The 27,063-nt window shown below is 39.5% G+C and overlaps 1 protein-coding gene across 6 annotated transcripts in view; it reads right to left on the bottom strand.

Moving 5' to 3' along the window:
- Positions 1–27,063, bottom strand: part of FAM241A (family with sequence similarity 241 member A) — a 321,403-nt gene that overhangs the window by 266,560 nt on the left and 27,780 nt on the right. The window contains exon 10 of one of the 6 annotated variants that reach the window (XR_010831298.1): positions 20,262–20,395. Coding sequence is in view for 5 of the 6 variants with exons in the window: in XM_013185343.3 (XP_013040797.1) it covers positions 11,277–11,310 (34 nt within the window). In the remaining variant the exon portion in view is untranslated. Of the gene's footprint in view, positions 1–11,276; positions 11,626–20,261; positions 20,396–27,063 lie in introns of those variants that run through there. The other 5 variants (XM_013185343.3, XM_066996449.1, XM_066996445.1 and 2 more) reach the window with 5 other exon arrangements.

The following is a 27,063-nucleotide window of genomic DNA, read 5'->3' as shown; positions in this document are numbered from 1 at the left end:
TTAGGCACAAATACAGTGACTAACATTAAACTATGTGACTAACATATATTTTTTGCAACATCTACAGGATGCTTGCTCATCAATCAGCTTCCATGCTAATTTGAAATATACCCATCTCCTGCCCAGATGAGCACAATGCAAGCTGGCTCTGAGGAGTCAGCTTTTCTCATGAACTCCCATTAGAGTCCATCCCCACCCTGCCCCTCAGCTTTGGTTTGGCTTCCCAGCCCATTTTGCTGGGCTTCTGGGCCATACTTTATTTAATCTTCCACAGACTCAGTGGGAAATCCCTGCAAGCATCTGTGCTACTGATTTTCTTCCAATCTTTCCCTTTGCCTTCATGACAGCAAAAAAGCTTTAACCAGGCTTCCTGCTAGAGTGCTCTGTTTTTACTGACCTGTGTCATCTTCTATCCGGCTGCCCATCCTTTCTTTGTCCTCCTGAAGAAAGGGTCTGTCTTATTCTTAACACTTAAGAAATGCCCAGAACAACAAATGAAGCCCAGAACATTTAGGGGTTTGGTGTCATGGATATAAAGTGAGACCACTATATAAATTACTCTAGATTTGTTTGTAGTTACTACACACGAACACGTGTGACCTGTCATTTACCCGATGGGGCTGCTCCTGTCTCAACACAGGGAAACAACATAAACAAGAGAGGAGTGAAATAGTTTGCTGACTGGGTCGCTGAAAGATGTCTCCCTTGAACAAACAGCCCTGAATGCTTTAAACTTTCTCCTCTAAACTGAAATAAGGGTTTTAAACAGCCCCAGGATGCAGAGAACAAGCTAGATGCTGCAGATACTAACCACCTCACTTAAGACCCTAGAGAAGAGCACCCTGTGGCTAAGAATATTGGGGAGTCAGAACAGAATAAAGCATTGTTTTTTAGACATATTTGAAAATTCCTCTTCAAACAGAGGTGCTACCGCAGCTTAGCTTCCCAAGCAGCTGCATGCCTTCCCGGAATTAAGGGTTAATATGGTATTTATGACAGATATTGAATTAAAAAAAAAGACAACGGACTTGATTCATTTCCCAACAAGCAGCTGGGTTTAGGCATGAGTCCTGGGTTCATCTTTGGAAATATCCCTGCATAGGAATATGAGATGTTTTTGGAACGGTGCACAGGTGGAAATAGCAAATATTACAGGGGAAACCTCTCCCTAGAAGTGCCTGAACAATACTTCAGGCCATTTGCCAGTATACTGAATCACAAACTAGTTCACGTGGTTTTTGCTTGCTTTACTACTAATAAACACACAACATTCAAATTCCCTTAATATATGCTAAGATTTTCATTTCTCTAAAAAAGCATGCAAAGAATTTCTGGCTTTCAGAGAAAAGAAATGGTCTTAAATTTAATACTGAGGAAAAAAATAACTCCTCAAAAATTTCGTGACATACATATAGCTTTTCTCCATCTTAGAAAAACTTAGAAAACACTTAGAAAAAGTGTTTCTGGAGTTATAGACCGTTTTTGGCTCCCGTACACAGAGACTGTAGCAGCCTCCTGCTACTTCTCCAGCTCTGCTGTATGCTAGCTCAGGAGTCCCATCTGAAGGAGTCATCTCTTGATGACTGCAGTTTCAGATTCACAGAGGTGCACAAAATAGCACTGATAATTTGCAAGTATGCTTTAAAAGCCCTGTCCTCCTTAACATCTGCTTAGTGTTTGATTGTCAAATACTTTTTGTCACTGGTATTGCATGGATAACATTAGCCTGTATGCAACACTTCACAACGGGAGCTTCAGACTGTTTGCAAAAATTCATCTCCAACTAATTATATGTAAAATAACTTAAGGTGCCCAGGTACTTCACAGCAAGATGGGATCTGGCTGCAGTAGACCCAGCAGACACTGGCATTCCACCAAGCTCCCAGACTAAGATGGAGATTGATACACAACCTCTTCTCTTCTAGAGGGCTGCGGCCACCCTGTCACACTTAAAACCATTAGGTGAACCTACCTTCCTATGGCTCTGGCAAATCAGGATATGATGCCATTTCATAACTTCAGTACGTGTAATAACCCCACTTCCAACGGCAGTTTTAAACTCACTGCTTAGTGATTTCATCAGCACTACACTGCAGTTCATGCATTACCAGGAAAGCTACTGCTCTTTATCCAGCTTTCCCCACTTCCCATGATTGTGCTGGCTTCTGTGAACATCTGATTTGTATCTTTCAAATCAAGAAGTGCAAATCAGCTAAACCTCTGTGCACAGGGTACGTTCTGTACCTTTCAACGGTTAGACTAGCTCTTCATTTGCTTTCTTTCCCATCCCAGCCTGGTATTACCCCATGCAAGTATTGATAGCTGGAGTTCACAGCTCAACAAGTTTATACCAAGTCCCTTTAAGCTCCAGGTAAAAGCTTGACTCCCAGTGATTTGTAATACCCATTTTACTGATTTGTTCCCAAATCCCCTTTGCTGTCACCGTGTCTTGAGGCAGCGCCTCTGTTGTGTTCCGTGTGAGGCTCTGTTCTCAGGCTTTGCATCACGAAGCACCTCCAGAGCAAGTCCTACCCACAGACACATCATTAGCTCACCTTGCTCTGTGAAATTTCTAGCCCTGAACACCCTTCTTAGTCACTGGTCACCCAGATTCTTCTTCAGGTTTGTGTATCATTGGTTATGAAATAACATATTAGTAAAATTGAGTCACTTAGCAAGTTCTGCTTGCTCACGGGTTAGAATTTTAATTTTACATAATTATGTCTCCTTGTGTTTTCCTCTTTCAGATATCCCTTCTACAGTTTAAGGAATATCTTTCCACCTGTAATAGATTTTTACTGGGAGATTGTGAGAACTGTTACCAGTTAGCTTGGATTAAAATACACGAGTATCACTCGTTTTCTAATTGATATTGTGGTTATACCATTGATCAGATGCCGAGACACACAAGGGTCTAAAGAATAAAAAATGTAGATTGATGTCTGCATCAGTCCTCATCGTCAATGTGTCTGGAGTTTCTAAATGGGACAAAATACCCTTTTATATAGACCGTCTCCTTAGAAATATATAGTTTATTTTTTTCAGATAAAGTGGCCTAATTATTGATCTCCCTGCCTTGACATAACAAGACAATGCATATTTCTAACTTTAACTGTAAAAGCTCAACGATGTGTAAAATGAGCCTTGAGTAAGATTATTAGATGCTATCAGCTTTTCAAAGCGGGTGTGTGACAAGATCTGATAACGCGTTGAGGATCAATGCATCTGTCCTTCTTGCATCTCTGCTCTCCTGGAGAGAAAGCAACTGTCAGACCTAGTGAAGAGATCACAGTTGCTGAGCAACAGTAACAACACAAATATGCTCCTGGCATGGACTTGGCAGAAGAAAAAAATCTGTTGAAATGATAACCACTGGTAGGGGAAAAAGAGCTGCCACATCCCATAAATTGTGTGAACACTAAAATACTGCTTACTCTTTCCATTAGAAATTCTGCTATAGACACAAAATGACGTATCAAAGCATATTTGAACAATACAAATATTGTATGGAAAATATGAAATACAATGCCACAAAAGTACCTTAGAAGATATTAACCTGCATTCTATAGAAGTTAACTATATAAATTCATACATTACACAGAAATTATAGCATGACCCAGTGACGTTGCAAAAAAAAAGATTCTTCTATTAAGTATATTGGATGTTTTAAGAACTCATAAGAAGATTATAATTCATATTAGATTATATAGGGCTTTTTCATGAAGGATCATTTGCCACTTTGAAATAAGCACACTAGACTTAATTTAATCAAGCCACAGGAGCTTGAAGCCCTCTGGCCTAATGGCTAATTCACATTGTTTGTCATCTTTATTTCGGGCAATTGCTTGCCTTTTTGTGATTTGTGAATTGCAGACTGATGGACACGAACCTTCCGGAGCTTTCCCCAGGATCAGTTAACAAATTCAAAGAGGAGGACTCATTGGACAAATCTCCATATGCAAACCAAACACGTGAAAATTAAGTGATCTAATGTAACAAAGGAACAAAATGAAATTATTTCTTCCAGTATTCTTTGTTTGTCTATCCTTAACCACCATCTTAGAGAAGGGTAAATTAGTAGTTGAAGTGATTTATTTCAAAAATTAAATTGAGCGCACGGCTACTTTTTCATTTCTTTGTGTACTTTCACTTCCTGCTTTCTTCCCTTCCCCTTGAAAGAGCTATTTCAACAAGAGCAAGTAAATGTCTATAATTGCAAAAGAAAATGTTAATATAACATTTACACAGTTCAACAACTTCAAAGCTGTTTCGCTGAATGAATATGGCTAAAAGACAATTTACATAGAGAGGGCAAAAACCCACCAAATTGCTACTTCAATGGGAAATTTTGCAGTGAAACCTTAAATGCAGAAACAACAAAAAAAAAGGCAAAAAAAAAATCAAAGTCTCTTCTACCTAATTCAAACCATTTAGAAGCTCTGTGCCTAAGCCAAGGATTACCAGTGATACCATCTACTTCAGTCTGCTGTGCCTAAAGAAAGCATCCCTCTTATTAAAAAAAAAGAAAAAAGTTTAAAGCCAAATAATTCAGGCTTGCATAAATCTTTAATAGGAGCTACCCTCCCCCAGGATTGGCTGCACTTTCTTTTCTCTGCCCAAGGGAAACACAATATGTCTTAGAAAAGAATAATAGTAACTCCATCTTGTGTGTTATACGATATCTTCAAGTAATCCAGAGGATTTTGCCTTTGTCTGTCATAAACAAAAGGCCACCCATACATAATGTGTCCAGGCATTTTCAGACTCCTCACCTTAGCAGGTGACATGCAGGAGATGGACGGGGGATGCTTAGCCAGCCAGTCGCTGCAGGCAAGTTTGCTCTCATGGCAATTTAGAAATGGAAAAAAAAAAAAAAAGAAAAAAGGCACAAATTCCATCTTTGTAAGAACAAAGTATTACTTGCACCCTGCAGTTGTCCCAGTTCTATAGAAATCTGTTTAAAAGTTATGCTACAGAGCCCCAAAGCACGTTTTCAATGCTGTTTGTCTCCTGTTTATTGTTTTTTTTTTTTTTAAAAAAAACAAAAAACACCACAAAAACCCTCTCTCCCTACAAATTGTATGTACAAACTAGAGAATAGCAGAACAATTTAGATGGACATTTAAAAACCTCAGTATTGGGACAGCGGTTAAGTAGTTATATTTGAAATCAATAGCAACAAATCATAAGCCTCCATTCTCCCCCTGCAAAGAGAATACCTGAGGTGCTAAGCAAACATCCATAGCACAAGTCAGTCATGAAAAATAGTCAAAAAAAATATTACGAAGTCCAACAAAGCATCAGAGCATCCAAAATAAGAAGAAAAACAGCAGGGGTCGGGATTATATTTTTGGAAACAACAGCACAAGGAGCAGAGCAGTCTTGTGACCTGGTGGCACTCAAGGCTGGAGCCCCACTGCCCCCAGGCTTTGCCAGCCCAAGGGTTTCCAACCCAAGAAGACCCTGCTTTGGACAGGGGTGGTTTAAGTCACACTAAGACAGGTCTGGTCTGGGGGCACTGGTTTCCACAGCAGACCGGGCCTGGTAGGACAAGATGCCGTCAGAGCAGTCCCCAGGCTGCAGGGACACATGTGGCCAGATTATAGCATAGGGAAGTCCCTGAGAAATTTTTTAAATCAGTTTGCGTACATATGCTAAGTAGTAATTGGTGTGAAATGAGGCTTCATGGGTCTTTTGTTGACTAGCATTGAATGACCTGTTAAAGTTTCAGTGACTGGCACTGGCTATCGGATAGCAACTACGGAAATTCAGGCCCATCGCCCTCAGCAGCTTACATGGCAAACGTAAGCAGCATTAATTGGAATAGTCTTTCAGCCTGACGACAAGATAAAACTTTAGCACAAGTAGGACTTGTAGCCTGTAACAATAAATCATTTTGCTCTTTAACTAGGGGTGGATTGGTTCTGTCTTGTTTGACAAAAACATGAAGAAAAGCGATGCTGGCTTTCAGAAATTAAAGTGTGAGCTAAGTTACTGAAAGCTTGTAATATTTCTGTGAGAAAACAACTATCAGAATTCAGTTTTGTTTGGTTAGTAAATACTAATGATGCCACTAAAATGCAGAACTAACAAACTTGGATTGGGCTAAATACATCATTGCACATCCTGCTCATAGAGTTGCATTTAACCATACCCCCCCTCCCGACCCATAGATTTCTCTGGAATATTGCATCTGTTGTAAGCACACGCATCAAGCTAATATCAACAAATCCACATGCAAAAACCACAAGTACTTAGGTGGCCAGAATGCTCCATGCTGACAGAGAGATGCTTGTAAGAGTAAGCAGCCCACACGATAGGCAGGAGGGGTACAGGCAAATCCATCGCATTGCCTCCCATCACAATTTTCCTCATACTCTGCCCCCAGCCTTGCACTACAGTTTCTCCCAAGCACCCTGCTTCTGCCTGGACTCAGACTCCTGCACTTGAAGTATTTGGCACATCCTGAGCTGCAGCTGGTGGAGGGAACACAGCGAGGAAATGGTATGTGTGCAAATGTGGTTACAGAGCTGACTTTGTTCCATGGCAGTCCTTCAGCTTTAATCTAATCAAATTTGTGCCAGCAGCCTTACTGGGCAAATCTGTTGCTTAGCAAGTACTATGAAGCAGGCACCCAGAGCTGACCTTTACATCAGCTGTGAGATGGGTCTCTAAGAGCCAGTTCGGAATCAGGGCATGCAGGATTTCTGTGCCTGAACGCCCTTGTTAAAGCTTCCAGAGCACATATAGGGTAGTAGCAGTCACCTGTCTATGAGGAGGTGCATCTCAGTGTAGGACTCACAGCTATCGTCTTTCTCATCTGGCTGGCCACGAGTGATAGCATCAGGCTTACAGTATGATGTACTCCTATTGGTAATTACCTGGAACTCCATCTACACATATCTAAAATATTGAGCCACTCACACATTGGTTGAGAAATCTTTACTTCAGTAAAACAAAAAGTAAATGATGTCATTCATAAACTTTGGTTATCAAATTTTGCGTGCCTGGGGCCAACTCCATTCAAGGACTGCAGTATCACAGTACTAAGCGTGACCCGTTACTAACTGGTTAACTCCCAGGTTCTTGGTCCTCAAGCAGAACCCATCACTTGAGGTAAACCTGTAAAGGCTGCCCAGACAGCCCCGAGCTCTGGGCTACACCACAGACTGCTTCTTTAAATGTCTTTTTCCTATTTTTAATATTGGGCACAAAAGGAATGCATCAGACTGCACTGGCTGCTACCTGTGGGAACCAAGAGTAGTTCCATATCAGGATCTGTTCTACCAGATCAGCAGAAAACATTTGTGCAACTTACATCCCCTGCTCTTCTTCTAAATCTTTTTACTCCCCAGCATATGGTAGTACCCTGGGTTATCATGCAGCAAGTGAAAGCATGCAAGTCCTGCCACTGGCTTCAGAAGGGCCAAGGAAGCAAGCAATTACCAAAGCATCTCTATGATTATGCAGCCAGGACTTCTCTCCAAATCAGCTGAGCTCTATATCAGAAGGCATAGTTTTATCACAATGCGGAAAGCAGACCTTTTACTACAACAAAAGACTCCACACACACAAAAAAGAACACCTTACCACTCGAGCAGAAGGCAAAAGGTAAGTCAAAGTGAGTAGCCCAGAGTTTTCTGTACTAGCATGTTACTAACCCAAGTCTGCCAGAAATCTTCTGCTTGCCCAACCCCTGGATCTGCTCTTCTGCGTTGCCGAAGTCCATGCCCTGATACCCCAACACAGTTTAACCAAAGACCGACGCTTTCTCATAAGACAGACCTGCTGCCCTGTTTGTTATCTGCTGTTTGGCAGATAGCTCTTCACTTAAGACACACACTACTGCTTTTGTTCCCGGATTGATTGACTGAACCTTTTATAAACAGGAGTAGGGAACTCAAGATTGTCTTGCAAAGGTTTATGGCATGAACCCTTGCATACATCCAGGGATACGCCACTCCACACAGACTTTCTTGCAAACAAAAACACTCACATAAATGCTTACAGAAAATGTTACTGAGGTGAGTTCATCACTTGCTATTTTTCTTCGCTATTTATCTTGTTCTTGTATCAACTCCCATTTGTCACAAGAAACCTAGGAGGCACTGCACATTTTTCAAGGCCAACCTGCACAGCACCAATAGTGTGATGAGCACCCAGCAGGCATTATCAGAATAGAATTATCAGAGCATAATGATTTCTCTCATTTTAGAGTCATAATTATATAATTATAGAGAAAGGGTTTTCATAATGTATAAGATACAACACAGGGGGATCAAAATGAAAAATGTAATTTATTATGCTTATTGTTCTGCTTTTTTGATTTTTTTTCAGCAATTCCTAAATTTCATTGATGGCTTCCCCTGGATTTGCAGTCACAATAGCAGCAAAATGAAGATGATGAAGCTCTTTTTGAGGCAAAATTATTACCTTATTGTAAATACTTTCATCCTCTATCAGTGCTGAGGTTCAGCTCTCCTGAAGCTACACCATAAGCACAGCTTCCTCCTTAGGAAGTCATTTTAGTAGGTTCTGCTTTCCCTTTCCTGGCTTTGGAAGAAATTACACAGAAGAGGATTGCAGTATATGATTGCATCCTTTTTCTTCACTAAAAGTATCATTTGCATGGAACCAATAAAAACTTGTTTCATTTCATCTCAAGGTCTTCACATACCCATCAGATTCCTCAGCAAGTTTACTATCACTCCCACATCATGCAACACTGATCTGCAGGTAAAGAAGATATGAAGAAACATGAAAGAAAAGGTACAAAATGATACATTACACCGAACTAGAAGAACGCATTAAATGCTAAAAGACTCCACGTTTCAATACATGTATTTTCAGTCTGTTTATGCTAGTGCCTGACTTTTGAACAGATTTAAGTCTACGCTACACAGTCAGGGTCTTTTTTGTGACCTACTTTTAGACTTCATCATAATGGATATGCAGGATCACAACTGAGGCTTGGCAAGCAGCAGCTATTTCTGATAAGCTGTATCAGGATATCAGACTCAAAGCTCAGCAACAAGCAAGAGACCTTTCTCCACTGCAAGGACCAATCCTTTTACACTGTTTAGCTGTATCCCTGCACATTAATTACTAACAGCCTTACTCTACTCATTTATTTAGGATTATCATACTGCCCCAACTATCGTTTACTCCTTTGATATTTTCAAACACTTCTGAACTTCTCATTTTGTTAACATTCAACAAAACCCCAAGACAGAAATTGGCCACCCTTGTCAGAGCCACGCTCCCAGCAGGAGCTCTGAGTCACTCCAAATCTTATTCATTCAGTAATGAGGAACTATAGAGTCCAAGAAGAAACAAATGTCTTCAACCCATCCACAGAGTCAAAGCTCTAAAACTCCTGGCATTTTCCACAAAAAAACATGACCAGTCAAATCCCTTAAGCAATAAAAATTTACCCATCCGTTTTCAAAACAGGTAGCAGTAACACCTGTTAGACATTGTTAAACAGTTCAGGTTAACACTGACTTGTGCAAAAAAAGTTCTGTTCAGCATGAATTGTTTTACGTAAATAAATCTCATTTCCCATTATGCACTTGGCATTTCTCAGTTTCAATAAACAATTCTGCCCATGCACATTTTTCTAATTGTACTTAAATCAATGGTATCAGAAGTTCCTTTAGTTCATGCGTGATAGTCCCAGCCCAGAAAGAGAGTGTTCTTACTGCTATAAATCCTAAATTTTATATTCTTTTGCCTTCCCCCCACCCGTTTCTTTCCTGAGTGCTGGGTTTTCACTGAGTTTGCTGTGCACACAGCTCTGTCTGCTGTGCTTGCTGCCCACCTGCTTTGAAGGTGACCTGCTGGTTTTGCATTAGCTTGGGTTGCCAGCTGGCTCACAATGCCCAGCTAATTTCCCTGATGACTCAGTTGTAGCTATGTGATTTCTGTAGTGTTGTAGCACCTGGTTTTGGTGGAGGTTGATTCTGGATCTTTCAACAGAAAGGGCAGACCAGTGCTGTGATTAGGATCCTGTGACACTTTTAGTCAGAACAAACTTTTGTTACAAGCCTTAGAAAACATTCATCCCAGTCAAGAAAAAAAAACAAAAACCCTACACCTTTTACTGTTTAATTATATATTTTAACATCAGCTTCAAAATCCTTCATATCTCCCTATTTCATCATTTTACATCTTCAGCTTCACCATAAAACTAAGTTCTTGCAGGTTTTCTCTTCTATTTCTTCATAACTAGCCACTTAAGAACATGCAGAGATTGACCTTATTCAACGTCTATATCCTAAAACACTGCGATATTATGCACAGGCTGCCATGAAGCAATCTAAGTTTTTAAAGGTACAATTACCCACAAGACCCTCTCATTGCCATCTTGAATGTAGCACAAAAAAAAAATAAATAAAAAAACCACATACCAGAGAGTGGAGCACTAGTGATGTTTGTGTGCCTTGGATAGAGGAGATAACACTTCAGTATTTCCCCTTGTAAAATACAATTCATACTTTTTTCCTACCTATTAATCTTCCATAAATCATTGCCATGATTCATTATACACCTATTAGTTATTTATAACAATATATTCATAGATTAACATGAACAGTTTTGGGCTATGAAATATTCAAACCATTTAATGAGTTGCGTGGCACAAGGAATAAGACTGGGATTGTTTGTTCCATAATTGAAATTTAAATGGGGAATTTACAAGTCTGAGAGCAAGTAACGCTCAAAATTTTGTGTTTTGAAAATAATTTCAACAAATACTTCTGTACCACAGCTAGAGCCAAATGCTCAGAAGCTAGTAGTCAAATGTAGAATCTGGGTGTTACTTAGATGTTCAGAACACTTGGTTGTGATGCGTGGTTCCAGGATATATAATGTTTAATAAGGGCACTAAAAAGTTGTTCTGCATTTTGAGCAGCCAAGGGGATGTTCAGTGGGGCTGCTACTGAGCACAGGAAGATGCAGATTTATAAATGGAGCAACCCAAACCACAGACAGCACCCATGGTCACCCCAACCCCCAGATGTCCCAGTCAGTACCAGAGTAAGAGCTAGGCATGAGGATTTTGCCAAAAGAAACCTGCCCCAGAGCAGAGGAGGTGTTTGCAGCAGGCTGCAGGGAAGCATAACTGGAAGGGGCAGCATCTGCTAATGCAAAAGCCAAGAGGAGATGGTGTGGCTGAGCCAGGAGCCACCCTCTCTCCCCAGGGAGGATCAAGATGAAGCACAAGGAGACCAGAACAAAGCCCTCAGCTCTACCAGCAAGCTCACAAGGCCACTCACCAGCAGCTGTAGCTCTCCTAGATGAGTCAGGCATATCGCTGCAGATTTCACGCCATCCATCACCAGCTAAAGCCCAAGATGTCCACTGGGAACACAATTATTTCACTCTAACAAAACTTCTCTATTAGCAGTTTTGTTTTTTTTGGTAACATGGACTTTTGCTTTAAACCCTCTCTCAGGAACATTTGCCAGAAGAGTACCAGGTCCAGTCACCACCAAAGCACCAGAAACATCTACTAAATGCTCCCCTTGGCAGGGCACCTGCCCTAAATACAACAAGCAGCAGGTGCCACCAGGCAGACTGATTTCACGTACCAGTCCCACATCACCTGCTCATAAAAAGCTTTGGGTGCTAATAAGCCTTGTGTTCTTAATGAACTGCAATCCATACCAGCTTTTGTTATTTTGGGTTAGAGTGGTGCTACTCAGCCCAAAGTGAAAATGCAACTGCAGTACTAGCTGGGAGGATCCCAACAGGTTGAACCAATCTATTCCTTATTTTACTTTGCTCAGGGCAGGAGGGATCTGCTCTAGATTTTTTCTTCGCGGAGTTTTTTCCTGCTTTCATGTTATTCATCTACACCTGCACTGCCAATATGGCTCTGTACCCAGCCAGTGGTGCTGTTTCTGATGTGGGCATCCTAGAAGCATGTCAGTACAAGGGTATTGCACCCTTACTCTCCTAGCAGGCTGACTGAGGGAAAAAAAAACATTTCCAGAGTGTGCTTCTTCTATAGCCCATTTCATTTTTGGCTTGCCATAAGGACCCAGCTGGAAAAACTGCAGCCTCAACACCAGGACAAGGGAAAAGTCTGTCTCTAAATGAACCTCTGAGGTGCAAGATGGTCAGGTCACTTATGTAACCAACACAGGTGTTTCTCCACATGGTACATTTCATACCTTACTTTCAGGGTTGTCCCTTAAAGGATAGACTTATGGTACAACAGTAATTCTGCTGCAGCCTAGCCATGATGGACAGAGCACGGTGCAGCCAGACAAGCAGCATACATCAGTTAAAATATGCAGTTTTACATTGACAAAACACCAGGACCTCAAAGACTGGTCATACTAGGTGTATGCTGATACATCCATAGTGACTTTGATATAAAGCACTGACCTCATGCTTTACTTCGTCATGGAGGAGACAGGAATCAATGCCTCTGATGTCCCCCTTCTACAGCATCATATTTATCAAGATTGACAGTAAATAAGGGTTTTTGCCCTATTGACTTCAGGAACTGCTTTTCCTGGGGCTAGCTGGCTGTAGCTGTAGAAAAAGATCCCTCATGCCCACTTTCGGGATGCAAAGTGAATGGGTAGATGATGGTGTCCATCAGAATCAACCGTGCGAGGTCAGGGACACGAACTGCCACCAGCCGGGGCACGGGGGTTTGCCAGGGCAAGGAGAGAGGAACATTAAGGCTAGCTTGAGAATAGCAGACATACATATCTGTAACAGTTATTCCTTTACAGCCTCATAAATTAGCAAGCCCATAAAAACAGGAGCCTCAAGGAAGGACATGCCAAAACCCTGCCATGCAAACCATGTTAATTATGATAATAGGCAGATTTTAATAAACCAGTTCCTGGCTCCCACACTTTCACCTATAAAACATACATATTTCCAAGGCGTCATTCTCCCTCTTGTCTCTATTCAGGTAAATGGTCAAATTTTACTATCCGCACCCGTAAACGTTCAGTGTGAAGGATTTCCAGGGAGCTCGCTGTAGTCCTCCTGACAGGCACTGGAACCACATCTCCATCCAAAACTCAGCAGCTTTTGTCAGGAGTGGCTAGGGACTGTCCATCTGTCATTAAAGTGTTAATTTTGTTCATTAACACAGAAAATATTCACCATTTCCCACTTCAGAGGAGATGGGCTGTACCATCCTTTTAATAGAACTCCGCTGGAAATCAAACACAATTTTTATTCAGGGGAATGATTACTGTGTCTTGTTTAATTCTTGCCTAACAAATGTCAGCACTAATGTATTACAGATTATTCAGTCAATTTGATGGTTCCAGGTGAAAGAAAGAAACACAAATCTCTTCTTTTAGTGTAAAAAGGGTCAGCTGGATGACTTCCACTGCAGGAGCCGAGATGAGGCTTGACATGAATCAATCAAGCAGGCTCAATTTTACAGTTATAGTGCCTAATGCCTAAACATGAGCGTATGGGTGGAAATTAGCACCCGATTATGAGCATACATGATCTTCCCTTGGAAGACAATAATATTGGCATTAAGCTTCTCAAGAGGGAAGATGCTGCTGGTTTTTAATATGTCTTAAATTATGTCAGGAAAAACACTGGAACATCACACAAAAGCCACAGTCAGTGTATATTGCTATCTCATAGAGCTGGAGATCTTTACAACAATATTGACACAGGAGCAGGCAAGCAAATGTCAGCCAATATAACATATGAAATACTTAACGTAACCAATTTTCAGCTGTCAATCAGCAGGGAATAATGACTGATGCAAGGAATCAATACACCACAATTGAATTCCAGCTCACAAACTTGTTTCGTTCTGTGCTATAAAAGACTGTCAAATGTCACACCCCAAGAGATGCAACAGGATTCCAAAGATTTATTTATTTCAAGCTCTGAAGTCTATTAGCAATAGTGCTCCTTGTGCTATTGGAAAAAGAGCTCTGATGACATTAAATTTTCAGAAATGACAACTCATTGCATCTGGAGCCAATTAATTATACCACTCTATATCATATTTCAGCAGTCCTCTATCGTTTTACTAATAAGTAATTGCACATAATTATATTTAAACAAATTATTGTGACTTTAAAGCTGTAAATATTTGATTGTAATCTATACAGTATTAGCTGAGTATTTTTAAACAAGTTGTTTTGTACTTTTGATAAAAATAATAATAAAAAAATCACTCCATCCTTAGCTCCATCTCATTCAGGTAGCTTAAATATATAAATTATTAAAGCTGAATGATTAAGATTTACTAGAGAAGTGTACAGAGTTGTGTATTACCCTGTATACTGCACTGGTTTTTGTTTTTTGTATTTAATAAAGGCAATAGAAGAAAAAATATTCATTTTTGTACTCCACAGTGCTGTAGTCTGATGAAAGGCAAAGGAGATACCAGAGGGAAAGAATGAGAAGATGCAAAGGTGAAGGCTGCAGAGTCATAATCTCCAAAGAGTATGTATTGTCTACATGGAAATGCATGTAATATACCCACCATTGGAACAGAAAAACAAAATCTAACCACAGGAGGCTGATCATAAAGTATTTAAAACACAACAGTGTACTTGTTTCCATAACAAAATCTAGTTTTGGTAATAGATAATTCATTCACTGATTCATTCTTGATTTCTGCCTATTGCGCCTTTCCACGTTTTCCTTCCTGCAATGCTGTCTTATGAAAGGAAAATCTGATGGCAGTAGCCTCATCCTCCCTGGTTAGTCCCATTGAAGCTAGTGAGGCTCTGTGCACGACTGGGCACCAGGCAGCAGCTGGGTGGTGGAATCTGGCCCACAGTAATTATAAGACTATTAAAATTAGCATATTTTCTTTACCTGAGGCTGAGAGTTAATTAAAATCTGACAGTAGAATGTATACAGAAGATAAACACTACTGTATTTTCTTTCCAGTACATGGATATATAGTAATTCATTTAAGACAGAGAAGCTCATGCTGTTGAATGTGCTTATTAAAAACAGCAAGGAAGGTCAGGGGCAGTGCTTGCTGTACCCTTCATTTGTTCTTCACTGAAAATGATATAACTGAACTGCAAAAGTTGAGATTGAAAAGCCGCTAGCGTGTTGTCTAATTTCAGCCACAGAAGCTGCTGTGCACTCCGTGACTTTATGAGGGAATAAGATTACAGGTCACAAGAGCTTCTTTATTTCCCACCTGTAGCTTCTAACAACATTTTATTAAGGATTTTCCCATCTTCTCTCTCTGACCTACAGGGGACAAAATTCTAACAGCTGTTGCAGGACCCGTACCAAAGCGGCATTAACACAGATTAGCAGTTCTGAAAAGTAGTATTGTTTTATCAGGACTATATTTATGACTGCTAACTAATATTTTTACAGCGCTTGTAAGATAAACACAGCATATCGTTATGTAAACATGAAAAAAAGCATTTAACACAGTTAAACACAATGCATCATGCTTGTTTTGTCTAAAATCACACTAAGCTGCTCTTTGAAGCTTTAGTACACATTTACAAACCAAACACTTATGTAGCCCATGTGTTTATATACATATTGCTGTTGTCTGTATTGCATATGGAGATTATCAATCCCTTATTAATCAAGTAGAGTCTATGTGCATTATTAATATACCCAAGTAGAGGTAGAGCCTCTGCCAAATATTAAGTCAAATTAAGACATGCCCAGTGTTCAGCCTTTCCCTTAGCACACCCGTGGAGTTTTGTTTCCACAAGGACTACAAGATTAGGACCTTGTTAATTTATTACAGAAACAATAGTAATCATCTTTAAACAATCTTTATAACCTAGATTTCTTTTTATGTAAGATCTCATTTATTCACATAGATGTACTGGAGAAAGAGAGAAAGAAAAGGAAGGAAAGAAGATAGAGAGGAGAAAAAAATTCTGTACTATAATGTTACAAATTTTTAAAGTGATTGTCCACTAACTATCTAACAGGAGCCTATCTTCCTATCTTCTACAGACAAAGTAGATGTCAAGTGTATCTACAGTTAAGCTTTGTAGTGAGCTCTCTATGTGCATTCATGGTGGAAAATCCACACAACTTTCTAAAAGTTTGAATTAGTTGTCATGAAGGCTGGGATAGATTCTCTTCTGTCATCATCCTAAGCACAGCTGCTAGGTTAATCAAGTTGTATTATAATTGCACTAGAGAATAGGAAACTCAAAACAATGACAAACAGAATATTATAAGGAATAAGACCAAGATGCCACATATGCCTTGCAATGTTCAACTGGCCTATTTGCCCTCCCCAGAGAGCCATGTTAGCTGACAGGAAAATTAAATGTTAGTTGTCGCATTACTGAGCCTGATAAAGCGCTGGGAGGGGAAGGTTGGTGTGTAGTGCATGGGCAAACAGGATTGCAGGTCTGCTGCATGCTGTGGTGAGAGTTTTTAGGATGCCACAATAATCACAGCTGAGTTCAGATTTTCAGGTCTTATTTGGGTTCCTGAGTAGACCAGACAGGTTTCAAAAAGTTTGACACCTAGCATAGCGTGGCATTTCAAATATCCACCCATAAATAAATGCCATATGATAGGAGCTGCTCAGTACTTCTGGCAATCTGGCGGTGCGTGTCATTGTGCTGGGTCTTTCTGTAGCCTGAGGGATACAGACAGATGTGACCAATAACCAAACCACAATAAAATAAAGCAATTACACATTACTTTAAAATGTGTGATGAGAAACGATTCGTCCTTAGACACCAATTCAGCTCATTACTCTCTACGCTGCCCCAGAACAGACACCAAGCTTTTGAAAGGCATTTCTCAACAAGAGCATTTGGATGCTGGCAGGCATCACAGCCAGTTGTGCTCGCTCCTTTGGATGGGCTCCCCACATCTGTCAGTCGTCAGACTGCCACTGATAGACTGTCTGGGCTGGACACGCCTTTTACTTACAGTTGCTCGGTCCATCACCTGTAGTTTTGATCTTTAATCCCCCTGAAAATAAATTCAGGACCGAATTCTTCATTACAGGACATTGGCAAAAGCAGAAAAAGCTGTGTTTTGTGGTCCTAATACTCGTCCTGGCTTTCCTCCCAAATTCCCATCATTATTTTGAACCTTTTATCTGTTTAAATAAAGGCCCCTAATTTCTGCTGTAGAGTGGAAATAGGATTCCTTTGACATGACTACTGGGAACTTTTTCAGCATTTTCCCCTAGATCGTTCTGGAAGCACCATGGAAGTGATTACAGCCTTTTTCCATCTGTCAGCTCAAGGGGCTGGCATCATCAGAAAAACTGCAATAACCTCCTTCCCCCAGCCACAGGTGGGAAGAGGGCCATAACACGAGCATAACTAGGGAGGAATGGGAGGTGGGAGGGAGCTCTTCATCTGCCTTTAAGCAGAACAAGCAAAAGGTGGACCAGAACGGTTTTGCCCCAAATATTTATAAAACTCAGGCTTGGGCTATGACTGTTGGTGAAAGCTCAGGCTGGCCCTGGAACAGCTCCTGGAGCTGGAGGTACCTGTGGGAGCCTGGAGCAGTCTCTGGCCTGGTGCATGAACCTGCTGGGCAAACACCAGCATGGGTCTCCCAGGATATTCAGGCTAGCTCTCAGCACTTGCCTTTTGGGGTTTTGTCATCATCAGTGTTGCTGCTTTCGTAACATTTTGATGGGACACAAAGTATTCCCTTTGCCACTAAAGCTGGTCCTGCTGCCTTAAGTATGATTTATGGGTACCGTAGAAATGCACATTAATATATTATTATCCTGAAAATTCAGGTCCGTTTTCAAAGAGATGAAAATATACCACTTCTACAAGAAATCCTTGTTGCCACACCTCTTTTCACTCTGAAGTCCTTAAACCACTTGAAATACGTTGAAGAGTTAGAAAAGTCTCTTGCAAAACATGGGCAAACTGCTTGTGCTGCTGTATAATAATCTGTAATGCCTGCTTTTGCATTAAGATGTTTTGACTACGTAAAGTAACATAACACCAGTCGAGGTGTCAGTCCAGATTTTTAGACTAATAAACATCGTTGATTTTGTGGGATGCGTCAAATTCTTATTGCTATTCATTTCATATAGCAATAAGTATTGCTGGCTGTACATATGGAATGGAGAGGATGGAAGAAATGCAAGAAATATGAACAGGACTTTGGCTTCTTAAGTGCATTTAGTTAAAAAGACACTTGGTTTATATTTTTTCTAATGAAAAATTATGCATCTATGGCTAGAAATTAAGGCTGCTGTACTATGTTCTCATGCTAAAAAATTCCCAACACAACAGCAACAAGTTATGTGAGGTCAGCACGCTAGCACAGATACTTATATTTGTAAAATAGTAATTATTTTTGTGGCTTTGGGTCCAAGTTAGAAGATTACCTTGGGCCTAATTTCATGTTCTTTTCACAAAGATACCTCTCAATGAAGTCATTGCATAAACAGTGTGACATTAAGCCAGTAGGCTATCATGCAACTAGTTAGCAATTCTTCTACGTGTTTCCAGTACAGACAGATGTTTTTAAAGTACATCTGAATAAAAACAACAACCAGGGATTCACAGGCAAGAGCATGCAAATAAAGAGCATTTTCCTCAGAACTGCTGAAGGGCTTGCTTCTGTGGTCTTCACTATTTCTTTTTTCTTTGTGTCAGAGGTTTCTCTAGCAGTATACTTTAGTGGAAAGAAAACTGTAACAGTAGTTAAAGATAAAAATTACCTGCAAGAAGTTGCATGTTTGTAGCTTTTAGTAGCAAAAGCCACACAATAATAGTTCCAGAGGTATTACAAAAGAACTGCACCATCAATGACAAACAAAGGTCACTTAGTGACAAAATATAATCACATTAAAAAAATCAATTAGTGCAACCAATCCTTCACCGGAGCTTTAGATGTTATAGTCATAAACAATTTGTAAGCCCAGTCATTTATTTTAAACATTCTGAAGATAATCCCAATGGTCTTCCTGTTGTATATTTTGCTTTAGCGCTTTTGGTATAGGTTTTACATCCTTAAAGGATCACGAGCTTGTTAAAAAGGCAAATCTATTCTATAACGTGTAATACCCAGTAAAACATCTTAATCTATAACACTGCATGGAAACCATTTCATTCTTCTGGATGACTACAGTTCCCGATATAGGTGGACAGCAAATAATCACCTCCTTTACAGGAACTGAATTAACCAATGAGGAATTCTCTGAGCTACAGTCCCTTTGTGGAACATTTTCTTTTTGCATAATATGAGAAAACACGCGGTATTCCAAACATGCTCATCCTTTAATTACATAAATAGAAAACAAGTACTTTAACTCCCATAGAGAAAGAATCATCCAAATAATTACACAATGTACTGTGTGCAAACCCACCACGTTATATTTTTGCACCCATGCCAAAAAGGTGACGTAACAATGTCACTCATTTTCCTACCCTGGTTTAGCAATTTACAGGCTTATGTTGTCAGTTAATTCCTGGCTTCATTCATGGTCTTAAACTACCTGTGAAAATCACTTGAGGAGCTCAGGTGAAACATTAGCGTTTTCCATTGGGCTTAGAAGATGCAGCTTTAAAAAACATAGTTTATGCTCTTTCCACCTCACTTTTCTTAATAACATGTTCCAAAAATGTATATACTGATAACTGTGTTTTGTAATGGTGGTGGGTACAATAATATGTCCAGATTTATTCCATGGGATCTAAACACTGATGCTGGGGAAAGAGCAATGACTGACCATCTTCAGCTAGGCAGTGCTGGGAGATGGGACCCCAGGACTAAAGGAACAAAAAACAGAGGAAATTTTCCTTGCCAGACCTGCCTATTCCCAATGATCCCTCCCAGCTCTCTTTCATCCAGACCATGCCAGTAGAGGCCATTTGTCTTTCACTGCCGTTCTTAGTGGCTGAGGAAACAAAGCCAAGACAAAGGCAGTAGTAGCTTATTGCTGGCTTATTCCATCTTATGGTGGGAATAATTCATTTTTTGGCTGAGCGGAAAGATTCTGCAAACAGTAAAGCTCCACATACATGAATCCTGACCTGTGGCATAAACCCCTTACATTCCTCAAGCCATCCTCCAGCATTAAAGAGTAAGTAAATAAGGCATTTACTGTTCTGTCCACCAGCATAATTTTTTACAACAGCACATGCCCTTTTTCATGAAGCCAAAGACACATGCACTTACTCCATTTTACAGACACAATAAACAGTAAAGTAGATTCCATTAAACAGTATCAAGAGCTGAAGATCACTTTCCATTTTATTAGTGTCAAATACTAAACTTACCTAAGCAGAAAATATCTAACTCTACAGAGAATCAGAACTTACTTGACACAATGAAGTAAGTACCTTTGCACGCTGCTTGGTTTGAGATATGAGGCTGTGTTCAGGACAGCATTGAGATCATGGCATGGAGTTTTTCCGGGCAAACATTTCTCTTGCTAAAGCCTTTGAAAGAAAACCTAAGAAAAAATATTAAATGATATTAAACAGTGGGCTTATTTCACTGTGAATAAATACTACTGTCATGATCCTTCCTAAGTCTTATCTTGTTATTGATAGGGAAAAAAACAAACAAACAAAATAACAAAAAAAATAATAATGATTGAATGGTCATTATTATGAGAGTGATGAAGTTCCTTTTTTTTTTTTTTTTCCTTTTCTTTTCTTCCAGTAGACAGGAAAAAGTCATTGGAAACTTGTGAAATTACACTGTATGTGACTCAGATAAAGAGAAGGACTTTCCAAGGTTTGGTTAACCCAGCACCTTGAAAAACTATCTCTGATGATCCTATTGCACATCGAGCAAAAAAAAGCAAAGCTACTCTCCAGCTGCTATCATCATCCCCTAGTCTCACTCTTCCCATACCAGCTTCACTCTCCACTGGCAGAGATTGGGTGAAACTAGTTGAAAGAGAGTATCAGAGAAGGCTGACAAATTCTCATACGTATAACAAGCTTCTTTTCTTCTGTCTCATTCTCATCTATAAAATGGTTGTTTTTATATGTTGTCCCTGGCACTGTGTAAAGGACCTCCACGCTAGTAATGAGGTCATGAAGTCTATGATATTAGGCTTTTAATTAAATAAAGAATTCCAGCTTTTTCCCTTCTTAAAATAAATCCATTAGATTGAAAAACAAATAAACAAACAACTCTGTCTTCTTTAGTTGCTTTCAGAAACATCTGACATGTAACCTGTGACCTTCATCTAAGCTTTCAAGGCTCTGCCTAAAGTTTTCACCTCTGATTCACTTACAGGTGTATTCTGTTCACTGAGACAGTTAATTGTATTTTTTTCTTACTGCTCAGACTGCTTTTAGATACGTTTATATTAAATATAAAGTATTCTTTAATACATGTTAAAAGCAGTCTCCATCTATCAAAAAAGGAATCACAATTTTCATGGCATTCCATAATACAGATCAGTCAAGCAAAGATAATAAAATACCAAATAGTTTTCTGATAATTGCCATTGATTGGGTATTTAATTATCTAACTTAAGAACAGAAGGTTCTTAGGTTTTTGTTTCTTAATTTTAAAACAATTCACTTCAAAGATATGAAAAATATTTTTCTTGGATCAGATATTGTATTTATTTGCTTTCAGCTTATTATTTAGAGTCTAAGCCTCAGAACCCTGTCAGATTTCTCTTATCTAATATAGGTATTTTACATATTTGTTCATAGACCATGCGTTGACTCATAGCCACTAAATAAACATTTTTTGTTTCCTTTTTGGATCAAGACTTCTGGGCAATTTTACCTTTCCATTTTTATCCCATTTTCATTACATGCTAAACATTCAAAAGCAAGGTTTCTGCACCTAATCATTGTCTAAAGACTATCTACTCAGATCTTTAAAAACCAGTATGGACCTAACACCAACTGTGGTACATCATCTCTCTGATAACCTGCTTCGAGGTTACCACAAAATCTACAGCTCTCTCTGCAAGTTACCCATATAATATATTATTGTACAAGAATATCTACTTTTCCCCCCACCCCATTTAAACAGTAGAAACGGTAGGAAAGCTTTCTGAAAATCATCGTTTTAAAGGCTTATTTATTAATATTATTATTTTTTTTTTCAGGTGTAGAAGCAGCATATCTGGGCAGTGACTTGTGCTTTTCGAGCATCTTGCTGCTGCATTGTGGTGGGACTGCGCCTGCAGGCACCCAGCGGCACGGACCACTGAAAGCCACGTGGTTGTTATTATGGGGGAGACAAAATGCCAAGACCTGGCTTGGCAAAGCTCCTTGAAAGGCATGATGATTTGATTTTAAAGCACTTTACCGAGATTTAAACTTTGATAGCGTTCAAAGTTGAATACAACGTTGTCAGTGTTTTATAGGTATGTTAATGTTTTTATATGTGCAAACATTTATACTGAGAGACAGAGAAAAGCATGGGATACTGTAGTAACGTAAGAGAGAACAGACACAGGTATGTGTGGTAGCCTGGCTTTGCTCCTATGAGTTTTGCAATTTATTCATATAGTAGGAAATGAAGCTTTTCTACATCAGTTCTTACTATTACAAAAAGAGAAAAAATAAAAGGAAAAGGAAAAAGCAAATATAGAAATATTCAGCTGGAAAGCACAGTACATAAGAAAAACAAAGCTTCATAGGAGTTTTAGTCCATGTACCAAAAATTTACCTTAGCTGTATAGAGCAAAAACTTGGCAATTTGTACTAATTACATAAGAGGACTCATAATAAAGAGCATGCAAAAATACCTAAAGAGCAAGTTTTCTGTCTTCCTCAACATAATTAGTGGCTTTCCCCGAAATATACATTGGTAGCTGTCTGGCATTAAAAGAATATTCGTGGGTAACAAGGTGCAAGAGAACAGTGCGTTCCCTGTGGAAAAGGATGTACAGTGTAACACTAATGGCAGTTGCTGTTACCTGAAACAGTCATTTCACAGTTTTTTTCTTCATCTCTGTTGGAATCATGTGGCATTTACTTACACCAGGAGCTCCCCCCTGCCCCACTGTTTCCAGAAATAGCTATCTTAATAACAAGACATTTCCGTTTTAACCGGTTTTCCTTCCCCAGCTGTTTCCCCAAGGCTGAGGAGATAATATTATCAACCAGTATGTCATGACTGGTTTTTAATTTGCACAAACGTACAGGCAGGTAACAGGCAGGCTGCCAGGAGGACTGTACATCCAATCCCATCAGCAGTGTGAAAACACTCGGATTTAAACAGGGAAAAGCAAAAGGGTCTTGAACACCAGCACATAGCCAGAAGAACCTCCAAATTGGGAGCAGCTCAAAGCCATGTCCATGTCTGAGAAGGCAGGTATAGCGGTGACTATGTTTTTATGTATATTTATTTACTTGTTCACATGGCACCGTGGCAGAATTTTGGATTTATTTTTTTTTTTAATTCAAGAATTGCAGCATGTGGAGGATGTCTGACAGAGCCGTGCCTATGTATTCCGCTCACACCAGGGAGGAAGTACATGCAGACGAATTTAGTTTAGAACATTGCTGTGCCAAATCAATTTGTTTGAATAGCGAATCATGTTAAGATACTATTAGAAGGCATATATTTCAATATAGATACTTATAAAGTATTTTGTAAGGCTTTTTGTTTTAAGCCTCAAGCCTGGAAGCTTTCTACCTCTAAAAGTGCTTTCTCGTTCTTTTCCTTGATGGTCTTCAATAGTGTATTCTTAATAAAAATGTGAATGCTTCAAAAATAACTTAATAAAATCAAATTGCAAGGTTAAAATAATACTTTAAAACATTAAATAAGTTCTAGGCTTTTGACCCTCCCAAGCAAATAAACCTGTGTTATAATTGCAGATTAAAAATGAGGAAATGATTAGCTGAAGATGAGAAACATCCAAACTGTTAGCTTACTTGAGAAACATTTTTTACAAGGCTTATTCCCTTCACTTGATTGTACATCTTACTGTTATTTTTGAAGTTTACTGTGAAGGAAGTTTATTTACTCTGTTGTCTTTGAAGCAAATAATTTTCACAGGGGCTGCAGACTTTTTTAACAACAACAAAAAAACATTTTCATTTTACTTGTTCTGGAATATGCTTTTACAGGAATATGCTACGAGTCTTTATGCAGCAACGCAATGTCTCTGAGCAGCTGACGTCTGATTTAGTGCTTAGAAGCACAGAAGATAGGAAGGACAAAGATCCACTGATTTCTAGAAATCCAACGAAGTCAGAGGATATTGATCATATGGGATGGACAATTCTCTTTTCTCTGAAGCTGAGCATCACGTACCTGTGTTCATTCTCCAGCTCTGGGCTACTTCCTACTGGACGTTTTGTTTGTTTGTTTGTTTATTTATTAATCTGAATCCCCAGAATAACAACTGTATTAATTAATTGGCCTTTATGCAGATGGAGCTCAGGGAGGAAACTGCCCCAGCCTGTGCCTTTCCCGAGGTTTGTACTTCCACGTCACGCTGGCAGTGGAAAGGGGTGCCCGATGCTGCTCTTTTGCCTTTACATTAGGTGATGAATAAGATCCCTAAAATGAACTTAGCCAGTTATTTCCTAGCAAGTAGATTATGGCTTGAGTAAATTAGAAGTTGTGTGCCAAAATTTCTAAACAGGAGAAAAATGAAAAAAAAGAAAAAAAAAAAAAGAAGGTGGTTGAACATTCAAAAAAGTACTTGGTACAACAAATAAATGTCCATTTTCAGACCCGTTTTAGAGACTTGGCACTGAATACCTGGCCTCTAGCACAAACTCTGCGGTGAATATTCCCAACAAGAGGCTGAGAAGGGTGAAAAATTTCAGCTTGTGAAATTCATATAATTAATTAATTTTTGCCTTCATAGTATTTTTTAGTTTTCCTCTTTGAAATCATTTCACATCAGCACTTCAGAGGACCTGGAACACTTCTTTTCTACTCTGCCTCACTTTTTGGAAAGCATTCCTCTCCTTCCTTTTGCCTTCATATTGTGTTATTTCTGACCTCTTGCTCATCTTTTATTACTCTCCAGTTCCTAGCTCTATTATTCAAGCTGATATTGCAGCTGTGATTTCTATTTTTTCTTTGCCCTTTTTGGCTTTGCCAGGCATTTCATTAGCAGACTCATGGGGAACATTTATACTGTCTCTCTGCCATGACAGAGTTCAGTGGGATTTACTAAAACTGATTCCTTGGCTATATCTGCTTCCAGTTACTATTAGAAATCTCTTTCCACTGAAGCGCATCGAGCAGATCAGATTCAGACCCACTGAAGGCACGCACAAGCACAGCGAGGCACAAGAAGCCGTCACTGGAGGTCCAGCTTCTCAGACCACATCTCAGCTTGGCCCACAGCATGGCTGTAAAATTCTCCTTAAAAAAAAGTGCATTTTCAGTCTAAACTCAGTTCCTGAAAGCCAAAATTACGGGAGCAAATTCATGTCTTCTACAGAATAATGGGGGATATCAGAGCTCAGATGTTACGATCAAGCAGTGGAGGGCTACAATCAGTTGAAATAACTCATGGACCTGATTTTATTTAGAGCTTCTTGGGCCAATGTATTTTTCCACAAGAAAACTAACTTGCTGGTAGAAAGACATGGCAACTACAGCACTGGTGCATTCATCTCTTTTTTGCCCTGTGCCACAGAAGTTCCTACTTCAGCCCTCCCCTCCCGCAGTTCCCTGGCTCCCATGTACCTTCATAACTTTCCTTTTGCTTTTTTTTCCTCTTCCTTCTTCCCCACCCCCTCTGTTGCCTTTTAAGCTTACTGAAAATAATGAACTCCTGTGGCCTTCAACCTCTCTAATGTCTCTGCTTATTTCTGTAAGTTAGTTTTGGCTGTTAGGCTATGTTATAATGTTCCAGCACAGATATTCTTTCTGTGATGACAGTAAATAAGATACACACAGACTTTTCTGTTTATTTTTTCAGCTGTTCATTTATAGTAAATTTTAATAAAAACTGTGAAACAATTTTGTTCCGTGGGGGAGGCTTGACACAAAAGGAGAACAATAATGTGCCAAAAATGCATTGTTATGATCTTTCAGATGGGTACTGTCACTAGGAGGGGTCTGCACTTCAGTCAGTATGAACATGATAAAGTATGAACAGTACAGCTGCAAACTCCCTTTGGATAATGCTGCAAAACATATGGAAAACGTTTCCTGACTTATGAAAAATAATATTGGGGCAGAATATAGTAAAGGGACTGGGTCAAAAGGGTGCATAAAGCGTTAGCACAAACCTTAAGTGCAATCTTGTAGCCATAAATTCCCTACTAATGAAATGTATATGTAATTCTTACAGCCCCTCCGTGTTTGAAAAATCTATAGTGTTAATAAAGTGACATGGTTAGAAATCTATACGGGACCTTATTTATTCATTATTTATTTCAGGAGATGGCCCTGAATCTAAACATTCCCGTTGGGAAAGTTTGGATTGTGATTTAGGTTCAAATCCTTACTTTTTCTCGCTGGGACCCATTCCTGATCCTGTTTGGTTTGCACGCTAGCATGCCACCTCGTTTCATCTGCCTTGCACAAGGCTGGGCCAGCAGACAGCCCCAAACCCCACAGCCAAAGCAGTCCAGGAGGGGTCCCAGGTGTCCCCACCAGCTCCTCCAAAGGACTAACCCCTTTTAACAACTATGATTGAGTGTCTCTTACGTGGGGTAGCATCCATGAGCAGCAGGATGTAAGTGCTACTCTGTACTCTAAATTGACTCTGTCACCTTTCTGTGGTTTTTACTTGTTTTATAATCGCTCACTTGATCCTACCAAAAATAAACTAGCACGATCAATGGAAAAGGTAGACCATGGGAGCAATGAATATCCACATGATTAAGGGTTTTCAGGCTTAGGTCCTAAATAACCATAATTGCCACTCTATTATCTACAGTTAGAGAACAGAGAAAGGTGAGGAAAGAAGTTGTTACTGGAAATTTATGATAAAAAGACTTTACTCACACAGAAGCAACTATACCCACCTTTTCAGATCGCAATTACTAAATTCCAATAATTGAATTAAAGCAAGAAAATGTTGCAGGGTAAACTGCAGAAACAAAGAATACTTTTCATCTTAAATTTCCACAGAATAAAAATTCATCAGAAAGGTCAATTTTTGCCCAAAGTCCTCAGTTTCCAATATGAATGTTGGACCTGGAGGGGATTCTCCAAAGA

Source organism: Anser cygnoides, chromosome 4 (genome assembly GCF_040182565.1).
Source record: "Anser cygnoides isolate HZ-2024a breed goose chromosome 4, Taihu_goose_T2T_genome, whole genome shotgun sequence".
NCBI classification, from domain to species: domain Eukaryota; kingdom Metazoa; phylum Chordata; class Aves; order Anseriformes; family Anatidae; genus Anser; species Anser cygnoides.
The sequence above is the reverse complement of the archived record's forward strand: the minus strand, read 5'-3'. Positions and strand labels throughout refer to the sequence as shown.